The sequence below is a fragment of the Peromyscus californicus genome, unplaced genomic scaffold, assembly GCF_007827085.1.
Source record: "Peromyscus californicus insignis strain IS unplaced genomic scaffold, ASM782708v3 Scaffold_13__1_contigs__length_99412109, whole genome shotgun sequence".
NCBI classification, from domain to species: Eukaryota; Metazoa; Chordata; class Mammalia; order Rodentia; family Cricetidae; genus Peromyscus; species Peromyscus californicus.
The window spans coordinates 40,695,453-40,710,224 of record NW_026294424.1 but is presented as its reverse complement, the minus strand read 5'-3'; the positions used below and the strand labels follow the sequence as shown (position 1 = coordinate 40,710,224).

At 44.4% G+C, this 14,772-nt stretch overlaps 1 protein-coding gene and 1 pseudogene across 1 annotated transcript; one reads left to right on the top strand and one right to left on the bottom strand.

The window, feature by feature from the left end:
• Positions 1–41: 41 nt before the first annotated feature.
• On the bottom strand, positions 42–6,544 carry Med28 (mediator complex subunit 28). The gene is made up of 4 exons (XM_052734896.1): positions 6,345–6,544; positions 3,780–3,846; positions 3,080–3,192; positions 42–472 (listed from the first exon to the last, which is right to left on the bottom strand). The coding sequence occupies exons 1-4, from the start codon at positions 6,501–6,503 to the stop codon at positions 275–277; spliced, it is 537 nt and encodes a 178-aa protein (XP_052590856.1). The 5' UTR covers positions 6,504–6,544; the 3' UTR covers positions 42–274.
• A 937-nt stretch (positions 6,545–7,481) lies between these two features.
• LOC128108748 (lys-63-specific deubiquitinase BRCC36-like) lies at positions 7,482–8,379 on the top strand (annotated as a pseudogene).
• The last annotated feature ends 6,393 nt before the right edge of the window (positions 8,380–14,772 follow it).

The following is a 14,772-nucleotide window of genomic DNA, read 5'->3' as shown; positions in this document are numbered from 1 at the left end:
CACAGTCCAAACTTCCCTAAAGAATTAAAAAGCAAACCAACGAACTTTACTTGGTTTATCAATGCTTCAGGTATTTTATAAAGTAAGAGAACCAGAGAAGCTGAGGCAGGGGAATTGTAGGTTCAAGGTCAGCCTGGGCTTCCTACTTACATTCTGTCCTGTAAATGGGCAGAACATAAACTAACACTACCCCACAGAGTTCCTCCAATACAGCATGTCTAGAAGGAAAGATGCCTGGCAGGATCACAAGGCTGCATGGCAGTCCAGCGTGCTTTCAGGTCTGCTTCAGGGGTGCAGGAATATTGGCAGATGCTTGCTCAAGGAAGGCCAAGGAGCCCTGTGGCATTTCGGCCGGCTTCTTGTGCTGCACATTGATGTCGTCCAGCACCTGCTGCCAATGCCTCAGTTTTGTCAAGTGCTTCTGGACCAGCGCATCTTTCCGCTGCAGTTCACTCCTTAGTTCGGAGACATCCTACAGATGACGGTGGGAAGGGGAAAAAGAAAGGGATGAGGTTAGTCATCATAAACAAGAGTAAATGGATAAAGCTCCCCCTTAGTTAGGAACACTCAGAATGACCCTCGTGGCGCAGGCCTGTTGTAACCCCGCTACTTGGGAGGCTGGGGCAGGACCATCAAGTTTAAGGCCAGAATGAGTTCAAGGCCAGCTTGAGTAACTCAGGGAGTTATGATTCCCCTGTCTCAAAACAAAAGAATAAGAAGAGGGGTGGAGGTATAGCTCAACTGAAGAGGGCCTACCTAGAAATTCTGAAATGGCACCAAAGAAACAAAAAAGCAACACTAAAGCCAATTCCAAACCAAAGGAATCCACCAAAGTGTTGAAAGCCCATCACTCTGCTGCTCTACTATCTGAATCAGCCAAAGCAAATCTTTTTGTTTGTTTTTTGAGACAGGGTTTCTCTGTGTAGCCCTGGCTGTCCTGGAACTCACTCTGTAGACCAGGCTGGCCTGCCTCTGTCTCCCGAGTGCTGGGGTTAAAGGTCTACACCACCACCGCTAGCAAAGGCAACTCTTCCAATGAGAGATGTTTGCTAACAAGAATTTTAATATTTAATGGTTTTTCTTTTAATAAGTAAAAATAAGCCTTACAATTAAAAATTACCTGCCAAGCCGGCGGTGGTGGCGCACGCCTTTAATCCTAGCACTTGGGAGGCAGAGGCTGGTAGATCTTTGTGAGTTCGAGGCCAGCCTGGTCTACAGAGCAAGATCCAGGAAAGGCGCAAAGCTACACAGAAAACCCTGTCTCGAAAAATAAATAAAAAACTTTAAAAAAAAAAAAAAAATTACCAGCCGAGCAGTGGTGGTGAGCCTTTAATCTCAGCACTCAGGAGGCAGAGGCAGACTGATCTCTGAGTTCAAGGCCTGCCTGGTCTACAGAGTGAGATCCAGGACAGGCACCAAAACAACACAGAGAAACTCTGTCTCGAAAAAACCAAAACCAAAACTAAACAAAACAAAAAAATTAAAAATTACCTTAAAGACCACTATTGAAAGACACCAAATATTGAAAATACGAAAAGGTGTTAACAACTGTCTTTAAGAATCCACATTACTGTTCTATAATTTCAGATTACGCAGTGTCAAAAAGTACATCTTTTTCAAAAGTTTAATATGAACAGTGGTGGTAATTCCTGTATTAGAATTTGGCTTTGGGTCCAGAGATGGCTCAGTGGTTAAAGAGCACTTGTTGCTATTGCAGAGGACCTGGGTTTAGTTCCCAGCACCCACAAGGCAGCTCACCACCAACCTACAATTCTAGTTCCAGAGGATCCAATGCACTCTTCTAGCCTCTATGAGAACTGCATATACATGGCGCGCGCGTGCGCGCACCCGCGCACACACACACACACACACACACACACACACACACACACACACACACGAGGGCAAACACTCATACACATAAAATTAAAAAAAGCAAAATGCTTAAATGATAGCCTTAACCATTTCCACATACTATTTGAGCATTCATATCAAGAAGTGACCTGGTACAAGAGACTGTAAGAATATCATCTTCTTACTAGTCCTGTTATAAACAGCTGGTCTCTGGCTGAAAAGATCCTTTCTGGTTAACTGTCATGGTCACCTTGTTATTTCAAAAGCTGCCAAAATCCATTACTCTCAAATCTGCATTTCTCAGTGGCAGTATCACTGGCCTTGGGGCTAGAAATTCAGAATCTTCTATATTGGGGTGGTAGGAATCATCTCACTTACTCAATAACATTAAAGCTTCCTAGTTCTTGTGGCAACTCATTTCCAAATATCTCAGTTTAAAACAAACCAACCTTTTAAGGAACCTTGGCTAGAATATTTACCTTTTATCTTTTAAAGATAAAGAATCTCGGGCTGGAGAGATGGCTCAGAGGTTAAGAGCACTGACTGCTCTTCCAGAGGTCCTGAGTTCAACTCCCAGCAACCACATGGTGGCTCACAACCATCTGTAATGAGATCTGGTGCCCTCTTCTGGTCATACATGCTGTATACAAAATAAATAAATAAAAAAAAAAAAAAAAAAAAAAAAGAATCTCACTATATAGCCCTGGCTGGCCTAAGAACTTGCTATGTAGGCCATACTGGCTTTGAACTTACAGAGAGATCTGCCTGTCTCTTCCTCCTGAGAGCTGGGATTAAATATATGCACCATCATGCCTTTTTGATTACTTAATAATATTTACTTTTGATTCCTTAGACAGAGTACATAGCCCATTTTCTATGTGCTAGGTACCAGGTAAGGCAATTTGGGGATACAGTTAAGAGTTCCTGTCCAAATTAACTTTTTATCTATACTGATGGTTTTCCAATTGTTCTCAGGAGGCAAAACCTGCTTTTTAAGAGAACTTTCCCATAAAAAGCAGGGTGTGAAGTAGGTAGGCAGAGTTGTTTGCAGTTCTGCTCCCTCCCAATGATCCCCAGGTGTCCAGGCTGTCACCAACACTGGTACCCGCAGCACTTCGCCGACCTCTAAAGACCTCCTACAATTCACAGGAAGACAGTTAAGACACAGTGGAATCTTAATGACACTTGTTCTCCCTAAAAGTTGGGGGGAAAGACAAATTTGTACCTCTTTGATAACTTGATCCGGTTTCTGGACAGACAATTGCAACCTTTTTTGTAAGAAAAAACATTCTGTCTGTCTTGCAATGTCCAAAAACTTCTGAATACACTGATCAACACCTTAAAAGAGAGAGAGAGACCAAAAGTTTTAAGGAAAACACTAGATGTATTTATCTCCCACTTAAATGAATAAGTAAAATATTAAAACAGCAGCTCCTCACAGACATAATTTGGGATTTTAATCTGGAAGACAGCAACAACAATCATTTCCAAGTTCCCATGTGTAACTATCATGAAGTCCTCCAAAGAAACATAATCCAGACACTCAGCAATTAGGACCACAATTTCCATTTAGAATGGAATAGTTGAAATACAGAAAAAAGTCACTAAACAGTGGAGATGAGAATACGCACGCACTTCTCTGTCAGAGCTAGTCAAAAGAGCAATATAATTGGTGGGTTTTTAAAACAGTTCTTACTAGTTTTCTTTATAGACATGAAAAGCTCATTTTAAGTGGTTCATAACGAAAACATGTGAGCAAGTGAACTGAACAGAGGCAGCAGTTTATGGGGACTGACTATCTGCATCCATCTTACACCCTGGAAAAGTTCGAAGACACATGCAGAGCTAAGCATACAAATATAAAATCAGCAATAGCAATCTTACTATAAAAAAAAAAAAGTTATCTGCAAAGAGGGAAATCTTACCAGTTCGAATTTCTTCCTGATCAGTTCCATTGACGTAATCCTGACTCACAAGGGAAGCAAAGCAAGCCTGTGTGAGCAAAACATAAAAAACATTATTTACACACTGAGCTATTACTTATGAACAAGAAATAACCTCTCCTGAGGCCATTCAATGAGTGGTCACTTTCTCAGTTTGTTCCCAAGAAGACTATGGACCAATGTAAACACTTGGTAAAATGAGTATCAACTAGTTTGGCAACTGAGACACCGGTATTTGCTGGCACCATCATGTGGTCTCATTCCACACCTGGATACCTTTCAATCCCACCACAGTCACTTTGGCTGGTCCTTACATAAATTGTATGTATCACCATCTCAAGATGTCATCTGTCTCCTCTTTCTAAATGGTCCCTGTCCTGCTCATGCTCTACAGTGGAGCTCGGCATGCTTTTCACCTAAATAATTGACATTGCTATCCATTCTTTTCAGCCACTATTATTTATCTTCTACCAACAGGTCTGCCTGTGTGGTTCAGCACTACATTCTAAGTACTTGGAATACCACTTGGCATTTAACCAAGAGGTGTCTGTGTAATAAATGGTTAGTGCCACATGGATAATCAAGTCCCAAAGATCTTCTGAAAGGGTACCAACTGAGCCATTCATGTGAGTGGTTACATGAGGCACAAGTAGCCCCCAGAAAAGACAAAAAGGGTGAATGAGAACATGGATGGCAGCTGACAAATGAATACAGGATAGGGAGAAAGAGCCCTGCCAGCAGTGAGCAAACATCTGTGTAAAACACAAGACACCGAATCAAATTAGGTTCGAATCGTAAGCCATAACTACATGTGAGGTTCCTTTTGGAAGCAATAAATCCTTCTACCCAGCTCCAGATTTTTTTGCGTGGTGTTTTTTTTTTGTTTTTTTTTTTTGGTTTTGTTTTTTGAGACAGGGTTTCTCTGTGTAGCTTTGGCGCCTTTCCTGGAACTCTGTAGCCCTTGAACTCAGAGAGATCCGCCTGGCTCTGCCTCCCGAGTGCTGGGATTGAAGGCATGCGCCGCCGCCGCCGCCGCCACCGCCACCACCTGGCACTCCAGCTCCAGATTTAAAGTATAGAAACCATCACAAGGATTTCCCACTCCTGCAACAGCTCAACAAATCAGACTGCCCATCCTGTGTACTGTAAAGTTTTTTTTTTTCCCCTTGGTTTTTCGAGACAGGGTTTCTCTGTGTAGCTTTGTGCCTTTCCTGGAACTCACTTGGTAGCCCAGGCTGGCCTCAAACTTAAAGATCCGCCTGGCTCTGCCTCCCGAGTGCTGGGATTAAAGGCGTGCGCCACCACCGCCCTTGTAAAAGTTTGACAGCCAGGGCTACACAGAGAAACCCTGTCTCGAAAAACCAACCAACTAACCAACCAAGCAAACAAAACTAACTTCTGAAACTTTAGTTCCCAGAGCACCTCCCGCCCCCATTATCCTTTGAAAAACATTTAAAGCATGGGCCTTTATCGACAGCCGGTCTTATGAAAGAAAAAAAAAATGCATTAAGTATATAAAAAGGCTAGTTTCTAGGACTGCTGGGATGGTTAATCATGTAGGAAGACGTTTGCTACCAAACCTAAGTTCCATCACATGATGGATGTAGAGAACTGACTTCAAGTTGTCCCTCTGACCTCCACAAGCACACCAATAACAAATAAATAAACGCAATACAATTTATTTTTTAAAAGAACGTGCTTTTCGGCCGGGCGGTGGTGGCGCACGCCTTTAATCCCAGCACTCGGGAGGCAGAGCCAGGCGGATCTCTGTGAGTTCGAGGCCAGCCTGGACTACAGAGTGAGTTCCAGGAAAGGCGCAACACTACACAGAGAAACCCCTGTCTCGAAAAAACAAACAAACAAACAAACAAAAAAAAAAAAAAGAACGTGCTTTTCATTAGTATGACTAGGCCACCTTTTACCTGGAAAGGCAGAAGGCCGGAGTACTAGTGTTCACTTGCACAAACCCAAGGCCGACTTTGGACAAGTTACTTATGAGTCTTAGTTTCTGCATCCACGAAGAGGGGGTGATCCCAAACGTTCTACCAAAGTTTCTTCCCACAGTAAGAGCTCAATTTGTCCTAACAAAGCATTTACCAAACGACTAGCAAGCGAAAGCCAAAGACCCCAAGGGGTAGGGCACCCAAATCGAAAAGCTAACAGGTAAAAAAAGTGCCCGGGGCCACTGGAAGGTCTACACAGAAGAGACAAAACCGGGAAAAGCGTACAATATGTGACCTGAAAACTCAGAGGAGCTCAGCCGAAAGGCTACGATCCAGGGAAAACCAGCTCCTACTAGACCCGCGGAGGTCAAAGCCGGATGGGAATCGAAAGAGCCCCCAGGTTGATGGAGTTGTCTCCAGAAATGTGGCGGTTGCGGGGGCAGACCTGAGACCACCGGCCACGAGCCGCACCCAGCCAACGGCGGGCGGCTTCCGTTCTCCGATCGCCGGCATCCACCGGACGCTGGCCCCGAGACGGGCGTGAACCCGCGCGACTTCTGGACGCGAGTGAAGGCGGCACCCAGACGCCCACGTCTCGGCTTACCTCGAATGACGACTCCAACTCGTCCACCAAAGTGCTGGTGGACGGTCTCGAAGCCCCAGGCGCTGCCTGCAGAAGCGACGCCTGGCCCGGGAGCCCCGGCGGGGGCGGCGGGGGACCGGGTGGCTGCCCGGAGAACATCCCGCCGAGAGACCCCGCCATCCCTGCAATGGCGGGCGGAAACGCCTCTCGGGCCTGCGCGCGCAGCCAGCCGGGTCACGTGGCGGGCGTGGTCACGTGACGGGCGGAGCGTCTGTCCCGCCCCGAGGAGACTCGAGACACCTGAAGCTGTTTTCTATGCGTTCGCAACGGTTTACCCTTTACTGACTTAAGTACTAAAGGCTTGGACTGGTTTAAACCAGTCACGTGCGGAGACTGAACTCGCGCGCGGGCCTCCCTGCCACTGGTCGATCCCTGTGCTGTCCCTGAACATTTTCGGGGACCTTCCTTAGCCAAGTCTTTCCCGAGGCCCCTTAGTAAAATGAGGAGTCATCTATTCGTTCCGCGGTGATTGAGGGCTTGCTAGGTACCAAATGCCAATTCAGTCACTTGTTGTAACTGGAACAACACGAGTTCCCTCTAAATTCTGGCGTAAGCTAAGTAAAACGACTGACATTCAGAAGGCTGCCCATGCTCCTGACCCCGTTCTTAGCATAGTATGGTAACATCAGAGAGAAAGTCGCTGTGCTTATGGTTTTTTGTTTTGTTTTTCGAGACAGGGTTTCTCCGTGTAGTTCTGGTGCCTGTCCTGGAGCTCGCGCTGTAGACCAGGCTGGCCTCGAACTCACAGAGATCTGCCTGGTTCTGCCTCCCGAGTGCTGGGAGTAAAGGTGTGCGCCACCGCCTCCCGGCCTGTGCTTATGTTTTAATAGTTTATGGTTTTAAGAAGCCAAATAACTATTTTGTGTTTAGTTTTACAACACTTAAATGATTCCTTCCAGTTAGGCACTGTTTAATAATCTAGAAGTAGTAGTACACACCCCAAATTTTTGAGAGAGAGAGAGTAGTATTTGTAAGTACTACGGAAAGTAATGCTTGTGAGAGGACAGCTAAGTGCTCTTTGATGGGTGATTGAGGAGGGCCTCTCTAAAGAAATGCCCTGCCTGGTTAATCAGTTTTATTCAACTGTATACCCAACATTCACAACTCTGCCTGGCAAATATTAAGAAACATTTGTTGACTGAAAGAATAAGTCAGGAGGCTTGGGCAGATGGCTGACCTCCAGGCTGGGAAGGCTGCATCTGATCCCCCGATTGGCCAGGCTTCAGTGGGCCCATGGCAGATGTGAGTTGAGCCAACAAAGATGGTGGTTCATCTTGAATCTGAGGCTTTCCTAGTTTGTCTCAACCATACTGTGAGCACAGATGAGAAGGGGTGCTGGGTCTATGTATATGGGAGATAGATACCATCAAATTGTTGAGATTCATTCTGTCATTGTCTTGCAACGTTGTGACAAGAGAAAGGACCCTGTAGAAATTTCTCCAGATCAGCCATCTGCAACCTTAATAGAGGTAACAGGTCACCCCCTAAGAGTTATTGGCTGGTATTATTCCCACTATCATATAGCCATTTGGCTTTCCCATGTCGAAGTCCATAACACAAGCCATGTACCAAAAGATGGATCAAGGCTTTGTAGAACTTTCTTTTTCTTGTTTCATAGAAGATAAAAACACAAAGACTGTCAGGTACTCTATACTAGCTTCCCATCCATACAAGCCCAAAAGAGCTCAGAGTATGAGAGAATCAAAATCCCAATCCATAATGAACCTCATATGACTATGGGGAAAGTATGCCCCAGTCAGCAGTAGAGCTGCAGAGGATCCTGTGTCAGGAAAAACAGGATGCATACAGAAGGATTTACAGTCTTAGATATCTGGGCTCAGTAACCAAGATCCATAATGCTCTGTGTTTACCAAACGCGTGCAGTCAGATGTCAGCGGTCAGTGGGCCTCTACCGCAGTGGTTGGAGGACAAGCTGGAACAAAACCAGAAGCATTTGCAAGAGTCACAAGAAGCTTATAGAAGAGCTCTTTCCTAGAATAAAGCAGGAGGGAAAAAAATGTGGTAGATCGAAATACCTGGATACAATTTATTAAGCTAAATCAATTTTGAAGATGATAAAGTTGGAGGGCTTACATTACATAACTCCAAGATTTATAAAGTAGCAGCAATCAAGGTACTGTAAGAACAGATATATAAATCAATGGAACAGAAAAGAAAATCCAGCAATAAACCCGCAATAGCATGCTTGACTAATTTTGACAAAGTATAAAAATGATTCAAGGAAAAAAAGGACAGTCATTTCAACAAACTGAATCTTCACAGGCCAACAAAATAAATTCTAAAAGTATCTCGAAATGTATTGTGGATTTAAATGTAAGAAAACTTTTAGAAAAAAATCATTCAAGAAAAAATTTTAGGAGTCAAATTCTCAAACTTCCCCTCAAAAGCACAGTCCACAAGAAAATAATGTGAATATATTGGACTTTGTCAAAATTAAAACTTTATATTCTGTAAAGAAATAAAGAGAACAAGCAAGAAATTATTTGCAAACCATGTAATATCTGATCAATATGGGAAAGATAATATGCTCAAAACTCAAAAATAAACAGTCCCAGTAGAAAATGAGAAAAGACATGAACATTTTCACCAAAGGGACTGCATATAGAAGGCAGATGTGAACAAAAAAAGAAGGCAGATGTGAAAATATAGTGAATTTCATACATCATTGGGGAATGCAAATTAAAACTATGGTGTGATATGGCGATTACTTACCAGGATTGCTCAAGAGAAAATAGTGAAAACATCAAATACTACCGAGGGTGCAAACTAATTTTGCATATACCAATGAAAGGAATGTAAAATACAGCTATTAGGTAGACGAGTTTGGAAATCCTTATAAAGTTAAACATACGCTTAACATGATCCATCAATAGGACTTTCTTGGAAAAAGCAAAAACAACTTATACAGACATTTTTGTGTCAGCTTTATTTGTGATAGCCTCAGATTAGAAACAACCCAAATGTTGTGTAGTGGGGGAAATGGTTTAACAAGCCATTCTTACCATGGAATACTACTCTGCAGTGAAAAGGAACACACTGCTAACATCTGCAACTTAGATGAGCTTTGGGACACACACACACACACACACACACACACACACACACACACACACACACAGGAAGTATGGCCCCATTTTATGAAATAATAAAAGAGTGATGGGTGAGCCATGTGTAATCCCAGAGGTCAGGGAACTGAGGCAGCAGAATTACCACAAGTTCAGAGCCAGCCTGAGGTACATAGTTCCCAGTCAGTTGGGCTACAATGTGAGACCTTGTCTCAGAAAAAAAAAAAAAGAGGAGGAGGGTATCTTTTATCAAGAGACAACTTGAGGGGAGAAATAAAATTATTTGAATATTTTTATAGGGCAACTATGAACACAAGTCTGTTTCATTTTCATGAATAAAATGAGATTATCGTAAGTAACCATTAAGGTTACTTTTTCATCAGTGTTGATCGTCAGAAGGAACACGATATGCATGAGATGTGTGATTATTTTCCCAGTTACACCAATATGGTTTTCCTTGTACAAAATATTGCATTCCTACACACAACTCTCTGATTCTGCATTTTGAATCACAGTCAAAACTCTGATGGGAAGAGCTGGTTCTTGTTTAGATAAGTGTATTCTCCCCTCTGTTGTTGGTTTTTTTTTTTGTTTGTTTGTTTGTTTTTGGTTTTTCGAGACAGGGTCTCTCTGTGTAGCTTTGCGCCTTTCCTGGAACTCGCTTTGTAGCCCAGGCTGGCCTCGAACTCACAGAGATCTGCCTGCCTCTGCCTCCCAAGTGCTAGGATTAAAGGCGTGCGCCACCACCGCCTGGCTCCCCTCTGGTTTTGTTGTTGTTGTTTGTTTTAAGCTTTTTTTTTTTTTTTTTTATAGATAGGGCCTCACGCTACAACCCAAACTGGCCTCAATCTAGCAATCTTCTTGCCTCTACCTCCTAAGTCTTGAGATTACAGGCATATATCACCATGGCTGGCTGCTTCTTTATTTTCCATACATGGAACTCTGCATCCTGACTTTTGTGTACACTGCATTTGAAATCACTGCTCTAAAAGTCACCAGTGCCTAGTATGTAGTCAAACTTCTATGGTTTTTAGAAACTGTGATTAAACCTTAGCTTGACACAGTTGGTCATTCTTCTAAATCTACTTTTGGTCTTTGTTACTCTATTTTTTATTATTCCCTATTCCCTGTCTGTCCCTTCTAAAATTCATTCATAAGCCTCTCGGTGCAGTTACAAACTAATCTATTTCTCTATATATACCTCTGTCTGAACTCCAGACTTACATTTCCAGCTACCCATTATATATTTCCACTTGTCAGTCTTATTCCCCCATTGAATTTGATAAATCTAAATCTTAACACATTTTTGGCCTAACCTATATTCTCTTACATTTCTTACCTAAATGAAGGGAGCATCCATATGCACACACAGGCAAACCCAATATCTCTATTACATTTTACATTGCTTGCATTGAGATAGTTATAGCAATTTGAAATTCTTTTTGTAATCTAATCAGAGTTGCAACTTGCAGAATAGGCACAAGGGGAACGCAATGGGCAGATGGGGTGCTAAGGTGCTTGGTGACTGGGGTTACTGCACAAAGGCATAAGAGTTCTTAGCTTTGCAGCAGTGGGGCAGAAACATGCTCTAATGACAGTTGTCCTGTGTCAGAACCCTCTGAGTGAGAAGGAGACAATGATCTCTTACAGTAAATAAAATGATTGAACAAACAAGTAAATGTGTTGAAGAAAATTGGAGTTAGTTTTTTTCATGCTTGAGACATTATTTGCAGATATGTATAAAGAAGGAAGAGATTACCCCTCATGATGTTAGATGGACATAGAGTTAATATGTCTTTTTTTTAAAGAGTTATTTATTTATTTATTTATATACAGTGTTCTGTTTGATTGTATTCCTGCAGGCCAAAAGAGGGAGCCAGAACTCATTACAGATGGTTGTGAGCCAATTGAACTCAGGACCTCTGGAGGAAAACAGCCAGTGCTCTTAACCTCTGAGCCATCTCTCCAGCCCCTAATATGATGTCTTTTAAAGGGAATTATATGTGTACATTTATTGAGAAAGTGTTCATTGTGTCTATATATCTCCAATCTTACCTTTGCCCACTAAGTGGGACTAGAAGTGGCACTCCAGTGGATATGAGCACGCCTGCCATCATGATGCTGTACTTCAAATACTATTCTCCCCTAAGAGAGGATAGAATTGTATATGTACATGGTGAACTGATGGTTAGCAACATGCCAGGAGTATCAAATAGGGGAACAGCAGTCCTTTTCATTAGCTGCTGATTTGACAACTAAATATCTACCACAAGGTAATTCAGCTTGACCCCAACCCCATATCATGTATAAGTGATAACTAAAACTGTATCAAAGATTTCAATCCAAGAACTTGTAAATATTACAACATTAAAACAGCAGTAGGGAAAAGAAAGAAAAAGCTAAGTGTAGTGGTTTGAAAGAAAATGGCCTCCATATGCTCATAGGGAGTGGCACTATTAGGAGGTATAGCCTTCTTGGAATAGGTGTGGTCTTGGAGAAATTGTGTTACTGGGGGGGCGGGTGGGCTTTGAGGTCTCAGATGGTCAAGCTAGGCCAAGTGTGGCAGTCTCCTTCTGCTACCTGCAGATCAAGGTGTAGAACTCTCAACTCCTTCTCCAGTACCATGTCTGCCTGCATGCTGCCATGCTTCTTGCCAAGATGATAATGGACTAAACCTCTGAAGCTGTAAGCCAGCCCCCAATTAAATGTTTTCCTTTATAAGAGTTGCTGAGTTCATGGTGTCTCTTCACTGCAATAAACCCCTAATTTAGACAGAAGTTGGTACCAGGGACTAGGGTATTGCTGTGGTAGCCTGACCATGTTTTTGTTTGGAGGAATGTGGACTTTCAGACTTTAGATTAGAAAAGTAGCTGAATGATTTAAGCAGAATTTAATGGGCCATAATAGTAGGAGCATGGAAGACAGAGGGTGATTTGAACTGTGAGGCAGGCTCAAGACATTTCAGAGGAGAATATTAGTATGTTGCCTAGATAGTATGTCTTGTTTTATCTACCTTACCAAGCATGGAATATCTGCTGAATCAATAAATATGCTCCAAAACAGTAGAACATTTCCTACTTCCTTGACATTGAAGGATATGTGGGAATCTTTAGATTTCTTCAGCTGTAATCTGGAAACCTCCTGTAACTGCCAATCAGTTCAAGATCAAGTTTCTCTTCCATCACTATTCTCATCCAAGGAAATGTGTTCACTACTCTTGCTTAATTCTGAAAAATACCACAAATAATGTAAGTGTATGTCCATTCCTTCTCTAAAACCAATGTAGATACATACCATGCCCTCACATCAATTTTTTGGTTTGTTTGTTTGTTTTTGTTTTTTCGAGACAGGGTTTCTCGGTGTAGTTTTTTGGTGCCTGTCCTGGATCTCGCTTTGTAAACCAGGCTGGCCTCCAACTCATAAAGATCCACCTGGCTCTGCCACCTGAGTGCTGGGATTAAAGGTGTGCGCCACCACCGCCCCCGGCTACATCAAATGCTTTAAACTTAGCAACCAGTTTACTCACTTATGGTCCTTTTAATAGTCTCATGCATTACTAGGAATTTCAAATAAATTCTGTATCAGAACTCCCTGCTATTAATTAGGAATACAACTACCTGGATTTAATTCTCTGCTGTACCATTTATTGGCTGTGAGACACTATGTTATTACTCCTGTCTCAGAGTCTATTTTTCTATTCTGTCATAGGGATACTACCACCTACCTCATGGAGTTATCTGAATATATGAAAACTGTTTCATAAGTTGATAAGGTCAGTTACTGAGTGCCTCACAGTGGTTATTAACATTAAGAAAATAACTCTGGGCTGGCCCCATCTGGGCCTGAATCTGCAGAGGACACAGATGGCTCCCCGCCCCGAGACTGGTCTGGAGGAGGCAAATCAACCAGGAGCCTGTCCCATGCCTCTGGCACCTGGTGGTTGGGTGCCATCATACCAGGATAGACCTGGGCATGGGAGAGAGGGAAGGCAACAGCTCCGTGCTGTTCTTTGTGGCTGGGGCGGGCAGTACTCAACCAGGCACCACTGTGACCCACCCAAGAGCCTGGCCCTGGGCAGTCAGGCACCACTGTGGTCAGAGAGTACAGGGTGGGGAAGTGGAAGAGAGGGAGAGGCAGATCTGGAGAGGTGAGGGTGGTGATGAACATGGCTGACGTCAATGACCAACTGGCCACCTGAGTCCAGGGAGATGTCTAGGCCTAGGCTCTGATCAAGGGCCAAGTCTTGGTCCAGGGCTCTGAAGCAGCCGAAGGGGCCTGTGTTGATGTCTGTAGCTCCTGGTTGTTGCTGGGGGCCATGCAGGGGCTTGTGGTCTAGGCCACCTCCTAGGGCAACATTGGTGTCTGAGGGCCATGCTGCTGCGGAGGCCATGCTGGTCAGGGTGGCCTGCACTGCTACCAGGGACTGTGGTGACATCCGGGCCTGGGGTGCTGCTTGGGGCCATGCCTGGGGCCATAGTCCTACCACAGACAGGGTCTGTATTGATGGCCATGGCCCATGTTGCCACCAGAGGCCACATAGCTGCCCGGTGCCTGGGCTGCAACCTGTGACCATGAGGGGGTAAGAGGGCTATGCTGCCACCAGGGACATCCTGATCTGAGTGGCCTGTGCTGTTACCCAGGGCCAGGATTGCTGCCAAGGGCATGTTTGAGTCCATGGCCCTACAGCAGCCAATGTCTTAATTGATGTCTGGGGCTCCTGTTGCCACCAAGGGCTATGTAGATGACCTGGGTCTGGTTGGCCACCTCAGACCATGTCAGTGTCCAGGGACTGTGCTGTGTCTGGGGGCCATGCTGATCTGGGTGCTGCCACCTGGAGCAGTGGACATGTCCAGGCATGGGCCGCTGCCTAGAGCCAAGTCGCAGTCTGTGGCCCTGCAGCAACTGGGGTCTGGGGTAGTGTCTGTCGCTCCTGTTGCCACTGAGGGCTCTGCAGATACCCGGGGTCTGGTCAGCCACCTGGGACGATGTTGGTACCCAGGGGCCCTGCTGCCACCCGGGCTGTGCTGATCTGGTGGCGTGTTGCCACTAGGGTACATGTCTGGCTCTGTGGTCCTGCTTCAGCTGGGGTCTGTGTTGATGTCCATGGCGTGTGTTAGCATGGGGGACATTGGAACCATGCTGTGCTGAGCCAGCCCCACCCCTCACTTGCCCTGGGATGGCTGGTCCTGCCCCTCACTGGGTACTACCCTGGTACTACCGGCCCTCCCCCTCAGGGAGAGCTCACCCCTGCACTTAAAAAAAAAAAAAAAAAAAAAAAGGCCTCACCCCTCACCACAGGTGTG

Bases quoted from the DNA above. Each gene is read 5' to 3' on its own strand.
- Med28 (XM_052734896.1), bottom strand. From the start codon at position 6,503: ATGGCGGGGTCTCTCGGCGGGATGTTCTCCGGGCAGCCACCCGGTCCC. The intron at 3,847-6,344 runs GTAAGCCGAGAC...TTGCTCACACAG, and splicing joins AGTTGGAGTCGTCATTCGAG to GCTTGCTTTGCTTCCCTTGT. The intron at 3,193-3,779 runs GTAAGATTTCCC...CTCTCTTTTAAG, and splicing joins TCAGGAAGAAATTCGAACTG to GTGTTGATCAGTGTATTCAG.